This window comes from Zonotrichia leucophrys, chromosome 2 (genome assembly GCF_028769735.1).
Source record: "Zonotrichia leucophrys gambelii isolate GWCS_2022_RI chromosome 2, RI_Zleu_2.0, whole genome shotgun sequence".
NCBI lineage: Eukaryota > Metazoa > Chordata > Aves > Passeriformes > Passerellidae > Zonotrichia > Zonotrichia leucophrys.
In genome coordinates this window covers 31,257,203-31,274,036 of record NC_088171.1, presented here as the reverse complement: position 1 = coordinate 31,274,036, position 16,834 = coordinate 31,257,203, and the positions used below count along the sequence as shown (strand labels likewise).

General features: G+C 37.2%; 1 protein-coding gene across 13 annotated transcripts in view; it reads right to left on the bottom strand.

Moving 5' to 3' along the window:
• The window catches only part of HDAC9 (histone deacetylase 9), a 455,649-nt gene that overhangs the window by 192,613 nt on the left and 246,202 nt on the right, over window positions 1-16,834 (bottom strand). For 9 of the 13 annotated variants that reach the window (XM_064704437.1, XM_064704440.1, XM_064704439.1 and 6 more), the window contains 6 exons: window positions 13,147-13,275; window positions 11,161-11,276; window positions 5,368-5,490; window positions 3,758-3,805; window positions 3,113-3,323; window positions 2,490-2,707 (listed from right to left, as the gene is read on the bottom strand). In XM_064704437.1, the coding sequence (XP_064560507.1) occupies window positions 2,490-2,707; window positions 3,113-3,323; window positions 3,758-3,805; window positions 5,368-5,490; window positions 11,161-11,276; window positions 13,147-13,275 (845 nt within the window). The remainder of the gene's footprint in view (window positions 1-2,489; window positions 2,708-3,112; window positions 3,324-3,757; window positions 3,806-5,367; window positions 5,491-11,160; window positions 11,277-13,146; window positions 13,276-16,834) is intronic. The other 4 variants (XM_064704442.1, XM_064704433.1, XM_064704434.1 and 1 more) reach the window with 1 other exon arrangement.

Genomic DNA, 16,834 nt, shown 5'->3' with positions numbered 1-16,834 from the left:
TAAAAAATAAAATATTTAGTCTCTTTCCTATCTGGTCTAGAATATCTAAAGTTTAAAGTTTCAAATAACTGTAACTCTGCTTTGCAGAGTTTGATTGTAAAGCTGTGCAAATTACGTATTGAAAAAATAACTTCAACTGTGAACAGAAGAAAGTTTTAAGACTGAACAAAGTATATTCCACCACTCTAGCAGAGTTCAAAAACCTCATGTAGTTACTAAAGTTCAATCTGAACTTTCAGCTAAAAGGTTAAAGAAGACACCTTTAAATTCACTATTTAAAAGCTACTCCATTATTTGATCTTTTTCCAGTTTATAAAAATCAGGTTTTGCAAGTAAATAAGGAAGCCCCCTGGCTTTCTGTGTCCTTGTGGAGAACAGACATACAGTTAGAGCATTGAAATTTTTCAGTACTGTTCTTCAAAATGGTTCTTCTGAGCACATAGAAGAATCTAGATGCTGCAAACTTTAAAGTCTGATAAAACACATGCATCCTCAGAAAACCCACTGCTTCTCTGGCTACAACATGATCTCATTCCTCCTCTGGCATTTGCTGCTCTGAGGAGTTACTGTGCTCCTGAAGTAGCCTGGTTGCTCTGGGAGAAGGAGTAAAGGAGACCAAGAATCTCGTGGGGCAGAGCAGGTTATGGACGTTCAAGCCAGAGAGAGGCCCTAGGATAGGGCCACTCCCTGCTTATGTATATGGAAAATACTGTACAGAATACCAGCTAGATTCACCAGTTTTGTCTCCATCACAAAGAACCACGTGAGAATGAAGGCATATTTCAAGTATGAGAGGGAATTAGTCTCATTAGAGTGTATTTTCATTGTAGTTCAACTGAAAAGAAAAATGACTGAAAGAAGCATTATCATGAACCAACTCCAATCTTTTTCCTTCCTTATGCCATCTATCTCTGGTAAGATGCAATGCATTCCTAGTCCTATGTGATTAGAAATATATGGTTATGTGCCTCAGGTTTCATTTTCACACTGGGGACAAATGCTCATAATGCCACATCACATACCCCCAAATGCTATGGTAGAATTTATATCAATAACCATATTATCTAAGAAAAACACATCAGTGGGATTCTTTGCTTTGTGAGGAATGCATGAATTGATGGGTTTGTAGTACAAAGACTCAGTACTTTAGCAGTTAAAAAGCCTTTTTAGACAATTGAGGGAAGGTGAAATATTTTCAAAACCTGAGGCTATGAGATATACATATGCCATCTTGATTAAACATATGGAATGCATACTCAAAGAAAAGCCAACTGGAGTCCTAGTTGAGTAATCAAAACACCCAAGCTGAGAGGGGTTAACATGCAAGGATCAGCTCTGAACTTTGAAGTTTTCTGGTCTTCATTTTTCCTAATTAAGACAAGATTTAATAACCAAACCACTGTACAAAGTATGTACTTAAACTCTAGGTTTGTTTCTAATTTTGTTGGGAATTCTTAGTAGATTCCAAAGAATCAGTAACCCCTGGGAAATTCACCCACTAAGTAAGGTGGATTGATTTTTTTTTTCTTTGGTACAAGAACGAAATGTCCATTTTTCATCTTTTCTTCTTTGACACTGCCTCTTATATATAGTTATTGAGTAACACTAAAACAAATGACAAGTAAAGGTGTGCAATTAAATCTTTGTAATACTAGTGGAGCTTCAGTATACAAATTGTGGAAAGCTGTGTACTAAGTGCAGAAAAATGTTCTCCAAATAAAAACATGCAATTATTTGCATATCTTAATTTCAGATATGCAACTTGGTATCAAGGTAGCAACTTGATTATTTTGTAGAATTATTGCTTCCTGATAAATCTATTTAGAATCTGTTGTTCTTTGTTTATTACTGGATAGTCCCTTTTCTTCTTTCCCTTGCCCCTGCTCAGAATAAGGTGTTACTGTACAGGGAATCTTGTACTATATGATTCAACTCTGTGTCAGACACTAGCAACAGGACATTTTTCTCTTTCTCCTTATATGGTCATTTTATATCACCATATAGGTAAAAAACTTTCATGCTGCTCACAGAGAAAAGTCAGTTTGATAAATACTGATTAAAAATGTATCCAGATGTTTAGTAAGCTTCATATATAAACCCATCAATTTAATAAGCTGATTTGAGTTCAAATGAGTTATCTATTTATGCAGCATTCTAGTCCACAATAAGACAAGTTTTGATACAATTCAAAAGCAGCAAGTGGAGTCATTGCTGCAGCTCAGAAGTACACATCAATTTTAAAGACATAATTTATCATTCAACAGGAAAACACTTGTCAGGTAAAACGGTAAGCAACTCTATTTTGTTGAATTGCAGCCTATTTCAAAACCTTAAGATACATAAAAATGTATACACAACTATGCATAAACAAAAAAGATACTCTGGCAAAAACCTCTCTATTGTCCATGATGACACTGTGCCAATAACTAACTTCTGGTCTTAGTTTTCATCTTTAAATTTATTGGAAATTCTTTACTTTGGGAACTCACCTTATTCATGTGGATCTGCTGCTGGTACTGTTTCTGCTTTTCCAAAAATTGCTGATGTTGCTGCTGGATGACCAGCTGGGCCAAAGTACTCTGAGGAAGAGGAGCAGACTGCGTTCTGTTCAGTGGCCTGTGACGAGGCAGTTTGTGAGCAGCTCTTATGCCAGGTGAGACTCTCTCCTTTGCTGCTAGAGGAGACTGTGGATGAAGAGGAACCGCTCCTGCAAAACAGGGACATTTCACTCCCCTGTGAAAAACAACCAAATAATAGTTCTAACATTGAAGAATGCTTTCAGTAAGAAGAGGGGTGTATATTGCACAACTCTGCATCTGCACTGATACAGTGGGACATGTATCACGTGCCTCGCCATGCTGGGAAGTTCAGCTGCTACAAAAGAATGTGATGAAGTAATCATTTTCTCTTTTCTGTAATCACTGAATTCTTTCAGGCTAACAGACTGGAACAGAATTACTAAAAGGGAAAACAAAGATGCTATCCTTTTTTCTTCCACCCTTCCACATTTCCCAAGGATGTGTGGTATTTGTATTATTGCATTTAGTTTAAACTGAACACAAATGTCATTAAAAACACCTTAAATTAGTATTTCTGGAGCTCTGATCATTACCGGTCACAAGAAGTTTTTGCTGTCTCATTTGTTCTTTCAGTAACAGATGCTGCAAGAGAGCTTGGTGGCTGCTGTTTGGCTTTCCCTCCATAGCGATGTGAGGATGAGTTGATGATGGAGGAATGTTTCCTCCATACTGTCCAGCCAAGGCCACTCCTTGTCTAAGTGGCGGGGTCTCCCCCTTCTGCTTTTCTTTGAATGATGACGAAGCCTGTCAAAAAACAACAGCATTGGTAACTGCTTCCCAGAGAAGTAAATGGCCATTTGTACCTCTGCTTGATTAGATGATCTCATGTCTTCATGAACACATATAGGAGAAAAGGTTAACATCCCTATCTCACACTTGGAGATGAAAAGGAAGAACATGCCAGTTAAATGTAACGCTGTGAGAAACTGAGTACTGAAACAAGTTGAAAAAAAAAATCAGCACTAAAAGCCAAAGCATAAGGAATTACTAGTTAGAACATTATTAATGCAAGGACAGGAGCTATCCTTAAAATTGCTAAAGATCTTTGTGCAGCCTTCTGCACAGGAAACTAGAGGATCAAAGGAAATAGTTTGCATTGAGTTTGAAATAGGCAAGGCTTGGTTTTTCACATTACTTTCCATCACACAGCAAGCCAATCAACAAAACAAAATAGTTACCTGTAGAAGTGGGAAGCTATTACTTTTCCTGGAGCACTCCCTGACTCCCTGAAGGACAGCACAAATGCAAGTTTTAGCCTTTGCAAAATAAACTTATACAGTTAAACTCTCATCTAGGTGTGTAGCATTCTGAAGTGCCTTATAAATTGCACAGTTATCGATTTAAAGCTTTTGGAAGTTTTGGCCCGTCATAATTGCAAACGTACTTTATGTTACTTTGTTCTTTGCCTATTAAAAAAAAAAATCTTGAAATAGTAGCTCAAGCAGAATAACAATTCTTACAGCAAGAATAATAACCTAACAGAAACATGCACATTGAGGCTTACAGATAACCACTTATGGTAAGTCATAGTAAAAACAGTATCTCTGATAATGTGAATTCCTTTAAATTCTAAAATCAGGTTTTCACCAATTTTTTTTTTTTGGTGTATGCTTACTTCACACTCCTATCTCCCTCCCCTGAAAAACAAACACTAAAGTAAGCTTTACATTCAATTTGCAACTGCTTGTTCTAGTAACAGAAATAAACATTACTTGCATAACTCAATCCCTTTGTTTTTTCTAATGCCAAAAGTAATATTTGGTGCTAGATGGCCACATCAAAAGCTTATAAGATTTGAGTGAGCAAATGAAACATATTTTCATTTCTTTTTAATGTTATAAATTTACTTTGAAGCTAGTTGAAGCTAGTTATATTTTTGTGAAAGGACTAAGAAATTTTTGATAATATCCTCTGAGAAAGTAAGCATTACTTTTCATTATGTTCAATTTTTCCATCCTTCAAAAACAATAATTTGCTAATATTTCTAGAGAACTGATTTCAGGCTTACATAATTTTCTTTGCGAGGTTCTGTACCTGATGTTAAAATGTTAGATTGCAGCAATACATTGCTGCTAAGAGCAGTAAATGTATTGAAAAAGCCATAAAATAACATGGAACTTTGACTTAAACTTCATTTAGCACTGGAATTAAGTAACATTATTACAAACCACTGCGGATTGTATAGATTTAAATATTTTTTTTACCTTTGATGAAACCTGTGCTTACAACCCCAGTTTCTTCATAGAAGTTACCAACTCCCACACTGTTGTATAGAACGACCACATATCAGTATTTTTACCTTGTTGTTATTATCATTGGAAAGCAGGTAAATTTTGACCTGCTGTAAATTTTGAAAGTAGCAAAATTATCAGGTATTTTACTGAGCTAGAGGAACACTACATTCTTCTCCTACAAAGTCCCAGCTCAGTTTAAGTCATTACTGGAATCACATAAAAAAGTTAAAGGTAGAAATTATCATATTATTTAAATTATTATATAATTTAAATTTACTAAATAATCTCCTCATATACTTCTTGCCACATCTGAAATCTGTTATCTGGCATAAATGCAATGCATGTGGCCTGTACTTAACTAAGATCCACACTGGCACTTGTTTATTTGAGATCAAGAATGAATATTGCTTTCAAGTTGCGCCCAATGCATAGAGAGGTCTGGTTCCTACTCTGAACTGCTTGTGTTGCAAAATGCTAAAAATATAAAAAAACAATCAGAAAGTAGGTTTTCTGGAAGCAAACGTATGCAGGAAGGCTTGAGACTGGTCACTTACACTGATTTGAGGTTGTATTGCTGGAAGTCCCAAGGTAATGTTGGGCAGAGAAGGGGACGTGTACAGACTCAACAAGTTCACTGATTCATCCTGTATCAAAAGGCGTTGCTGGGAAACCAGGTGCTGGAATAAAGGGGAAAACCAATGAAAGTTAATCTCCAAGCTTTTTACCTTGGTTATTTTATGCTTTTATCCCAATAGACAGAAAGCCAATTATGTGCCAGTCCCTGGTTTGCAATCCAATGGAGTTCCAGACACAGAAAATTACTGTCCCTGTGAAAACACTGTTGATAGCTCTTTTCTAAAGAAAACAGCTGATATGTGTCTGTGATGATTCCTTAGTTAGTAAATCAAATTTCCATGGAAAGCTGAAATCTTGAGGATTCCTAGATCATCTTATCAACATCTCATCAACTCAACATCAGTTCTTCTCATCAACTGGACAGTCACTCCAACAATCTCAGTGGGAATTTATCCAGTGAATTCAGGATTATATCCAGCTGAATCATGAACAGGGATGTATTAAACCTTCACCACAGTTGTTATTACTTTAGCTGTAAGGTACGAAATTGGTTTTTAACTAGTCCATGTCTTTTGTTAGCCAGATTATCATATGAGTATGTTTCAGGCACATTATTTACTTCCATTAACATGGAAATTCTGTGTAGAAAGCAAGGCATCTGCCATTTAAAATAACAGACTCTCTCTCTCTCTGTCTGTCTGCATCTATACAAAACCAGCATCCTGTCATTCTTTGATAATGGGATACCCCTCACAGCTTTCCTAATCTGTTCAAGTTAAAATTTTTAACATTTCTTTTGAAGACTTGTGGTATAGTTTTCAAGGACATGGAACTGCCGATATATTTTTAACTACTATAAAATAAAAACAGACATTCTACAGAGATCACCCTTTTTATCTCCATAGATTAATTGGGAAGAAACATAAAAAGATTACCACATCAGGAATCTTTTTGAAGCCTTTGCCTTTCTGCTTGAACAGTGATATTTTTCAACATGTGGTCTAGTATAGTTGCTTGAATTATATTTTCTGTTTAACTCTTGCTTCCCTCCCAGAACTTTGACTCAATAAGAGCTACAAAGGTCTTATTAGACTTAGGAACTCTGGCATGATATGGTCCCCAAGGGAACAACATCCTTGAAAAAGAATACCCTGTGTAACAGTATGACACAGTGACTGCTTTCTTCCCAAACAAAAAGCATATGGGACTCCAATAATAGACCACCTCCAAGAGGGATACTGCACACTCGGGCTTTGACTAAAGTAAATATAATAACTTGTCAAGCATGTTGTGGGGAGCTGTAGATTTTCCCCCGGACAAACCTGGAATATCAATTAACTCTGTAAAATACTTCGTGCTAATACAATGCAACTTCAGACCATCAATGGAAAGTGGTTAAGCACAAAAACACAGGATGTTATTCCAAAACATAACCTTCCTCATACAGTTTGTTTGGAGATACGACCTATCACTGAGACAATAACAGTAGAAGTCTTTCCCTGTAATTTTCTTTTGGTACCTAGGGAATGTCAACAGATAGCATAGGAAGCAAAGAAGCTCCACTTGTATATTACATTAATTCCTGGCTAACAGTGTCTTGCCTTGATAACATCCACCTTTGACCATGAACAAACTCAAGTATGGCTTTAGTATCAAAACTATGGAAATATTATGGAGGGAGTCAACAAATATTTAAGTGAAAAAGGACACTTTAATGTGCCTCCTAGAATATAATCAAATTTGTAGCAACTGCAGCATCGATACAAAGCCACTTGAAAGATTTATGTTTAATACTTGGTTTTTTGTATGCCACTATTACCTTCTAAGATCTGAATTAATCAAAACAACAGTGGCAGGATGTGTAGCAGTAAAACACACTAGCACACTAAGGTCAGGCATGATTGTTTGATCAGGCAGAAACAGTGATGTTATTTACCACAACAGTTTAATCTTGAAAAGGGGAGTTTATTAGTAAAAGCATCCTATTTTAATTTCTAATACTGATAATAATCTGTAATTTTCCTTTGGGTATGTGATTGATTTTCCAAAATATTTTCAGGTAATATTATCCTAAGCAACAGTTTAACCTCATCTCCCAGAACAAATGTCCCACCTGCACAGATTAGGGTTCTCTGTGCATCACAGAATCCCAAAATGGGTAAGGTTCAAAGGGACCACTGGATGTCATCTAATCCAACTACCCAGAGGCAGAAATTTGTGATCCCAGCTGCAGCTTTTCTTTTTACACAGTCAACAACATCCTGCAATAGTGGCACACGTAGGAGCTGCCGAGAGAGTAATTAAGCTGTGTCCTTGGCAGACAGGGTGGTTTGGACTGGCACCTAAATTATCCCAAAGAGAAACATGTCCTACTTGCTCCCCAACGTACCCACTCCTTGGGTCCATAGATCCTGCTCACTGATGCTTAAAATAGCTGTCAACAGAGTTATCCTCTTTCTTAAAATAGAGTACAAGAACTCAGTGTAACAGAGCATGATGATCCACAAGTAACCATGAGCAACCATGCTTTGGTTGTGCTGTGGGACCTGCTGAGAAGCAGGAACACCTTTGTGTGCATGTTTATATGAACATTTATAGATTACCAGGGGAAGACAAAATAGTTTTGCTTTAATACTTGTCAGTTATGGAGCTAATTGTCACAGCTTTCAATATTCACAATCACTTACACTTGTCTTTCTTGAGGCTTTTGGCTCAAGAAAAGGCTTTGAAAAAATTCATTTAGACTCACTTCACATACACTTGACACAAACCTCATCAGCTGGTCACAAACCTACACATTTTTCCACTGGCTTCTTACAAAGATCACCTCAAGGAGCTGAGTATTAAAAGCATGGGGCTGTGGAGTTGTACTAAACAAATATGTGTTTATCTGTCACATACGTAATTTATGTCTCCTGTATAATCAAGTGTTATTCTAGGAAATACTGCTTTCCAAATCACAAATAGAAGAAAGAAATTGATCTGAAGCTCAGTTACATCAACTGGAAACTTTCCATTGCCTTCAATGGCTTTTGACCAGACCGTGAATGCCTAAAATTAATCATTTCACATGACTAAAGGAGGTTGTCCCTCTGAACTCAAGGGACATGCTGTGCAGGGGCTCAATTCTGCTTGCATTTCTTGGGCAAGTAAGATTTAGCCCCAGCACAGCAGGTGACCTGAAAGAGCATGGCATGCTACAGGAGACAAATAGCTACTGCGGTGAACCTTGATGATACTGGAGACAACTGTGCCTAATAAAAACAGGATTTTATTTATAAGGTGCAATTAAAATCCTGAGTTCAACTTTCAAGTTTCGTATAATGAGACCAGTGTTTTAACAAATGGTAGTGAAAGCACCATTAAGGGAACTGTGATAGTAAAAGATTATCTGCAAAGCTGCAGCATGTGCAGTGCACCTTTGTTCATTCAAAAAATTGTAACCGTCTACCCACGAGACTGTCTGCTCCAGAGAGTAAACCACTTAAAAGTCTCACTATTCCAGTGGATGTGGTAAAAATACTTTAAAAATCTGTTTCATTACTGATAATGCTCTAATTTTGTCCCTGCACTGGAGTGTAATCATTTACGGTACTGACTCATGCTTTACTGGTAAATGACTCTGTCATAGCAACCTGTTTTTCCCCAGCAAAAAGTGTTTAATTTGCTGCCATGAAAACCACAGCCATCCACCCACTCAGATATGAGCACAACACTTACTGCAAATGTCACAACAACGATTATGAAACAACAGCCATGTGAGTCATACGGGATTGCAGAAAAACAAGTGATATTTTGGGTGATTTTGGAACACTCAACCTATTATTAGAAACTTCTGTACTTTGTGAATTGGATTAAAAATTGATTAGCTGTATAGCCTTTGAGAGCTGGCTAACACTGAACTAGGAAAGAGATATGTAGGAGTTTGGCTGCTGTTAAACTACCAAAGAAAATCCCACTGAAATAAGAATCACTGAAGCTGAGATTTATGGAAAATGTTTGAACCCACAGGACCACAGTACTGAGAGTCAAGTAACCAGAGAGGTAAAGAAATCCCCAACTGAATCCAGAAGTAGAAGTCTGTAGTTTCAGCTTCTTAGCACATTTCACCAAGTGAAGTAACCAAAGCCAGCATACAGAGCTCAACTTCTAAAGGAATGTTTTAGGCTTCTTTGAACATCTTTGAATGAATATTGGGGTTATAATTTTTTATGTCTGGTAAAGAAGTGGCAAATAATATGCAACGTAATGTTCTACTAGCAAACAGAATGTAGCTGCTGGTTCTTGCTACAACCTTTCCAAATCTCCCCAGAGACCATCAGCCTGACCAGCCTGTATGTATCTCTGATGGTGCAAGTGTCCAGAAACTGCAACATGCAAAGTCACGAGCACCATGTATCAGTCTGAGACATTACTGCCCTTCCATTTTGTAGAATCCTCAAGTCAGTAAAAGATACAATTGGATAAGATTTCCTGTTTCATACAGCACATAATAACACCCACATATTACCCAAAATATTATCTAAAACATTCCCAGTAGTAAAACACACAACTTAATTCCACTGATCTAGGTAGGATCTGATCTAATCCTAATGATGGATCTTACTCTGCATCATTTAAATTTCTTTGCAATCACACATGGGGGGCTATGAGACAAGACCACATGTTAGCCATCAATGCAATTTTTTTTTCTTTTTGGTCACGGGCCAGAGAGAGGCTACTAATCAGTGTGCAGAGGTCACCCACCTGCCCCCTGGATCATAGTTCACACACACAATTAATTCATTATGGGGAAAAGTCACTGCTGGAGGTTGAACTGCCCATTCCAGGGTTTTTTTTAGGTGAATGTCCTGCCACTGACCTGGAGAAATAGCTCCATTAACTAAAACTCTGTTGAATCACATTTTCTTATGCAATTTTTCTAACATAAACAGCACAAACCAACAATTAATAGAAAACCTTGCCATCAAAGCAGGAACTGTGGTAAGTATAGGCTGGATATTGTATATTGTGGAATTTGAGCTTCTCTTAGTCAAATTAGTTTACTGTCCCTTTACAATATTGCCCTCGGAAGCATGACTTGGGCATGTCGTCTGTGCTAAATGAGGTTTATCACAACTGATTTACCATCTGCATTCCTGTTGTTATAGGCACGTACGTGTGAAACAGAATAAGGAGTAGTTAAGATTCCTTCCGTTTACAATCTCACTTTACAAAACAAGTGTTCAAGAACTCTGGCATGACATTTACAGTGTTAAGTATTGCCCTGATAAGGACACTGAGATACAGTAAAATAAAAGGGAGATATGGCAAGGATTGAGTCACCTAACTCCAATACTGTGATTAAAGAACTCTACTTCAGCATTTATCTGAACCCAGCACCACCTTAGGTCTTATGTGTTAGGATCACCAATGCCTAAACCACTGTTCTGTATGCAAGAGTTCTCTATCAGCATTCAGCACTGAGCACCTCTTTCAGGTCATCCCAGAAAGTAATATTCTGTAACCAAGTTCCTTTCACAGCTCCCTCCACTCTTCCAGTAGCAATACTGCTGCTTTTTCCTGAACTTTTGTTACCATAGAGTCTTCTGATACATAGATGCATCTATGCATCTCATACATAAAGCTGTTATCACATATATAACATACTGATGTCAGCCTGTAGTGTCCTGGTATCCCAATTACTCTGCTAGTGAGTATAATCAAATCAAATTTTCTATCTTCTTCAGTCGAGAAACCTGAGAAATTATCTACTCACTAATGAGTCTTACCTCAGCTTGAATGTTAGATGGCAAAACTGAGGTTTCATTTTCTGTTGCACTGCTGGTCGGACCATTGCTTGGGGAACTGGGACCTGATCCAGGGGAGCTGCTACTGACTGAGGATTCTGAAAAACAGATCAAACATACACAAATTTCACTCTGCAAAGGCACACATAATCTTGATTAATTATATAATCTTTATACCATAGGGTTTTTTTTGCTGTTGAAAAATATCTATTGGTTACACTTTTTACTTACATTAAAGACTCTTGATTCAACTTCCATTTCTTTGGTTTTCTTTTTACAACTAAGAAGGAAAGATACTCTTGATCTTTCCCCTTCTAATCTGTCTGTGTCACATAAGAAGAATTTAGTATTTGTTTTTCCCACAAAGATGGTTATAATACTCAGTATCAGGCAGAGACACTGACACAGAGCTTGTAATGAGTAAAGAAAAGAAACTCTTTCTTTCTCAATTGCAGAGTCCTGGCTCTGTGAGAGATGAGGCCTACTGCCATCCTTTCTGTCTAGGAAGGGGATGAGCCCATTGTGGACCCATCATTACACACACAAGTACTAACAGCAAAATACACACCTTCATTACATCTTTGGTACAAATATGAACAAATATTTACAGTATGCAAAGACATTAAAATAGGATTTGAAAAGCTGCATGCTATCTTGACTTAAAATGTCCCAAGTTCTGTCTAAGACAAAGGGAGAGAGGATGACCTAACTGTATGCTGTTGTACTGAGTTATTCTAATTCTACACTGATATAAACTATATATATGTAATGGAACCAGTTAAGGTTAAAGATTGAAGAGTAACCCACTAGCGGAATTAACCCTCTTTCCAGGGACAGCTTTCAAATTAAAGCATTCAAGAGGTTGAAGAAATTATTATCTAAATGTGGCAGCAAATATTCTACAGCTACTTCTTTGCTTATTTACTCTCTATGCCTTAGTTCATATGCAAAATTATGTTTTCACTTTGACTGACATCACAGGAGGCTTCCTAGCTGTTACTTGGATCTCTTACTCTTTGATTTACTGAAGTGACTCCATACCCAGCTACACTAACTGGCCATGTAGAAGCTCTTGCATTGTATTTTCAATCTGTATCAGAGAAGCAGAGACACACAAAGTTATTCTTTTTTTCTCATTTTTTAAAAATTAAAATAGCATTTTTTGCATAAATAGGCATTTAAATGAGCGGCCATTTTCAGTTGAGAGAATAAAAAGCAAGCGGAAAAAGATTTCAGGTAACAGTGTTTAACCAGGGTTATGGAAGGTCTGAAATATCATATAGCCAATATTAATAATTGTCACAGCAATCTGAAAGGCTTCAAGTTATTGTCAGAGCTAGGAAGAGAAGACTTCTATTTTAATGTTTCTGCTCTTTCAGTGGCATCAGGAAAAGACCTCAAGTGATAACTATTTTACTTTATATCTTATTCGTAAGTGTGCAAACTAAAAAAAATCAGTTAAAATTAAGGAAGTGGATATCAAGAATCTCATAGAGGCTTCAGTAAATGGAATTAGTAAATTAGCTGTAGAAAATAATAATCTGGAAATAATTTATCAGAAAAATACTTTATTTAGTAACTTTCATGCTTATATTTCCATCTCTGTTCCAGTTTCACACATGACATACTGTGTAAAGTTGTCACAAGAATTGCACATACAGAGAAACCAATGTGTTTATTCAAGTTGTATTTTATTCCATCTTGGTGTGACATAATTCTGATATATCAAGTGAATTCAGATATGTGTCTTATAGACCAGTAACAGCTGATTGCATAAAGATATGGCCTGATCACCTGAAAAAGCCACAAATCCACTAAGTATCAATGCAAAGTCAAAGCAAGAATGGTCAGGATGAAGCCAAATACTGCAAATGCTCATTTGATTTAGCAAACAGTTTCAGTTTTGAAATACCACCACTATTCTGTGAGCTGTGGCATCTGATCCAGAATTTCCCCATCCTTACTCACCTGTCACCTCGAAAAGACGCTTCTTGAATGAACTGACATTTCCATCCTTCCTCCTGAGCAAAGGACTGCTTCTCCTTTCTGTCACCTTTTGTTTTAATCTTGAACGTACCTTCAAGTTGGGCTCTGAAGCTGCAAATAAAGAGAAGAAAATATGTGACTACATATTTTCCCAATTCCTGGCTTGTGTCAGACACCACTGACCCTGTAGGACCTCATTTGGTCCAAGGAGGGCTTGGAAGCAGAGATTTTACCGCCCAACCTTCTCAGTCATCCTGCTGCTCCTCATACAACTTCATTTCAGATTGCAAGCTGGGAAAGGGAGCTGAAGTGCTTGGGATCCCAGCATTTTTCTCATTCCATTGCAACTTTGAAGTTGCCCATTAATTATTGTTACTACCATATGTATTAATAATAAATGAATGCAAATTTAATTTACTTTATTTTTATCTCTCTTGTAGGTGAAAACTTGGAAAACACATATTGGAACTTGGAACGCTATAACCGGATTAAGGTTAATTGCAGAAACAGAGATTAGCCTCCACTGGTGCCTTTTGATTTCTCTGAGAAATATAAATTACGACAAGCCCTGCTGGCAGAACATTTCTTGGTCAGCAATTTTAGGCTCAGAACTTTAGTGTTTTCTGAGTAACACACCAAACAACTAGATTTATGACGGTGTCCTAAGAACATTTACAGAGAAAAATATATGCTCTGAAAATGAAGAAGTAGAGTTGATTCCAGAAAACCTAGGATTATATTTAATGCACCTTGGGCAAGTTCCACCTTTGTTTCCTTAATGGATACAGTCTTTTCATATGAAGGCCAGCTCTGCTGTACTTTTTATTTTGTAGGATTTTTAGCACAATGAAGTGTTTCATGTAGTCATTGATTTGTTCATCAAATAAACAGACTGCTATCAAACAGACTGCTAAGAGCTAGTGAAAGGAAATTGTGCAAGTGAATTTGTTTAAATTTCCCTTTCTGGAACTGAGGGTTGGCTAAGCAATATCTCAAAACAGAGAAAGCCAAAAACTGGGGTCAGCTCTCTCTCCTATGCGCACACTTAAACCCAGCCTCAAAGAAGGAGCAAGAGTTAGCAGAAAACCAAAGTGCATTATATCTGCACTCAATTCAGAATTACACCATTGGTCACTGTGGGGCAGGAACTCAATCCTACACTTCTAATACGTGTCCCTTCCCTCATGTCACACTGCACACCCTTTTTTCCTTCTGTCCCACCTGTTCTCTCAGGGATGGGGAGGCTGGAAATGGTCACTGGAAGGCAAGGGGGCTGCATCTCGCTGCAGAGCTGCTGTGACCAGCAGTCCCTGCTGTCACACGCTGACCTTCGTGACGTACTGCACTGCCCTCTGAACACCCTGTGCCTTAAATACATTTCAGACCAAGACACACAGGCTAGAACAACATTGGAAATCTTTAATAATAAACCTATTAACTAGAAATTTATTTTTATCACCTACTACCACTGTTAGGATGAATGGTTCTAACAATAAAATACAGATGACTTGTTTACTATCTCAGATACCATTTGCAATGAAATTGAAAATATAAAATATGATAATGGGCTATGATTACAGTATATGCTGCCATCACAGATCTCACCAGGTATGATGACATTTAAAAGAAAAGGCACTCACTCCTTTCGCACTTACATTCATTTCCATTTCTGCTATTCTGTATTTTTAAAAATGAGAATACGTCTGTACGCATTCTGTCTGTGCATCCGTGACAGATGAATGTGATACAAATCCTCTGCAACACTCACTGGAGAAATTCTTCACTCCTATGTAAATGTTTCATGCTCAGTCACAGCAATTCCCTTTCTATTTTTACCAAATTCCCATCACATTCTGCATCTGAATCCATCATATAAGAACAGAAAACAAATTTTAAAGTCAATTTATGAATTTATGAACCATCTGAGAAGATGCATGAGAAACAGCAACAATTTTAAAATGGAAATAATCAATTTTAATATTAAATGGCATGGAGGATAGTGATTTTAAAATTATAAAATAAACCCCACAATACAAATCAAATATAATGTTTGAAGAGTGTTTGCTTCAAATTCTGACTTTCCTGAATTTCCTCCCTGAGACACTGCCAGCTCCTAACATGGTACTTACTAGGACTCAACATCTAGCAAAATGAATTCTGGTTTCAGTGGACAAAACATACAAATCTAAGCAATTCGAGGATATCTGGTTGAATGGAAAAAAATGTAGAACTGAACACTGGTTTCTTGATTCCCAGCAGTGGCTGAGGCATTGGCTTGGGGTGGGACTGTAGAGAACACTGAACCACCCTGCTCCACAAGGCTGGGGCAGAATTATTGTTCACTGCAAAAGGTATGGATCACCAGAGCAATCCTATGTGCTTCAGTGCACTCCTAAATGAGGGCAGTAATAAGACATCTATGATTTTCAACTCTCTTCTGACAGTTAAAAAGGCAAAATTAAGTATTTTAACTTCAACTATGGAACTGTGGATTGGAATTATAAGCATGCACATGTATATACACACTGACTGCCTCAAAGCACATATGTAAGATCATTTAGAAACTGTTATAGTCCTTTAAACTCTGAAATATGATCATTAGCAATGTGAAAAAAGTGAAAATAAAATTTTCAAACCTTTTTTTTTAAATTAGATTGTTCCCATAGTATTTGCAATACTCTCGGAAAGTCTTAGTAGCAAATGGCCCAGAATTATTATAATTAATTAATTTGCCTTATGTTTCAAATGAGTATTTGGCTCAATACTTTAACTAGTGGCTCTTAGAAGTGGTTCTAGAGAGGGGTAATGTTCAAAATAACTGTTTTGCATTAACCACTCTGTAAGTATTTTTACTGTACATTATTTGCTCCTTTGCTCAGCTTAATTAATCCATTGCCAGAGCTGACTATGTTCATCTCCATGGGGAAAACTATCACATGGAGAGTCAATGCAAAAAAAGTTTTGAGGCTTAAAGTTTACTCCCTAGCTTGCTGCAGAGTATTTTTCTCAAGCAGTGAGAAGTACTGTTTTTTGATACAGTAAAACCACAAAATTATTGAAAAGACTATCAGGGAATCTATATGGTGATTCAACCACGAACCAAGTCACTGGCACAGCAAGAAAATTAATGCACGTGGCTAACTTGCATTACACTAACCATCCCACTGGGAACCAGAACTCAAAACTAGATTAATTCTACCCCAGAAAGCAGACATCCTGTATCTCACCTTCCTGAGGAAAAGAGGCCTCTCTAAGTGCCGGAGGTGTGGAATGGTGTGGGTTTGCTGTGTTTGATGACTCCGGCTGTAGTGGATTGAATCATCTGACCAAGGAGCCCAAATGCCACAGACAAGAGAAAAACAAGAGCACATGGCCAGGAGTGTGGCCATGAGGATGAGGAACACAGCATGGCAAATTTTCATGGCAGCAGTCTGGTTGGTTGGGTTGTGAATCTAAAATCTTACTAAGAAATGTATACAGCTGATATTGGCTTAGTTGGTCTCTGTTTAGCTAACCTCTTTGCTCCACAAATCTTTGCACTTCTATTATATTTAGCATTTTGGAACAAATATTAATCAATTTACACTTGGAGAAAGTGAACACATTATTTGAAAGTGTTTTGTTGCAAAGAAAACAAAAAGACACAGCTATTTTCTCTGAAGGCCATCAA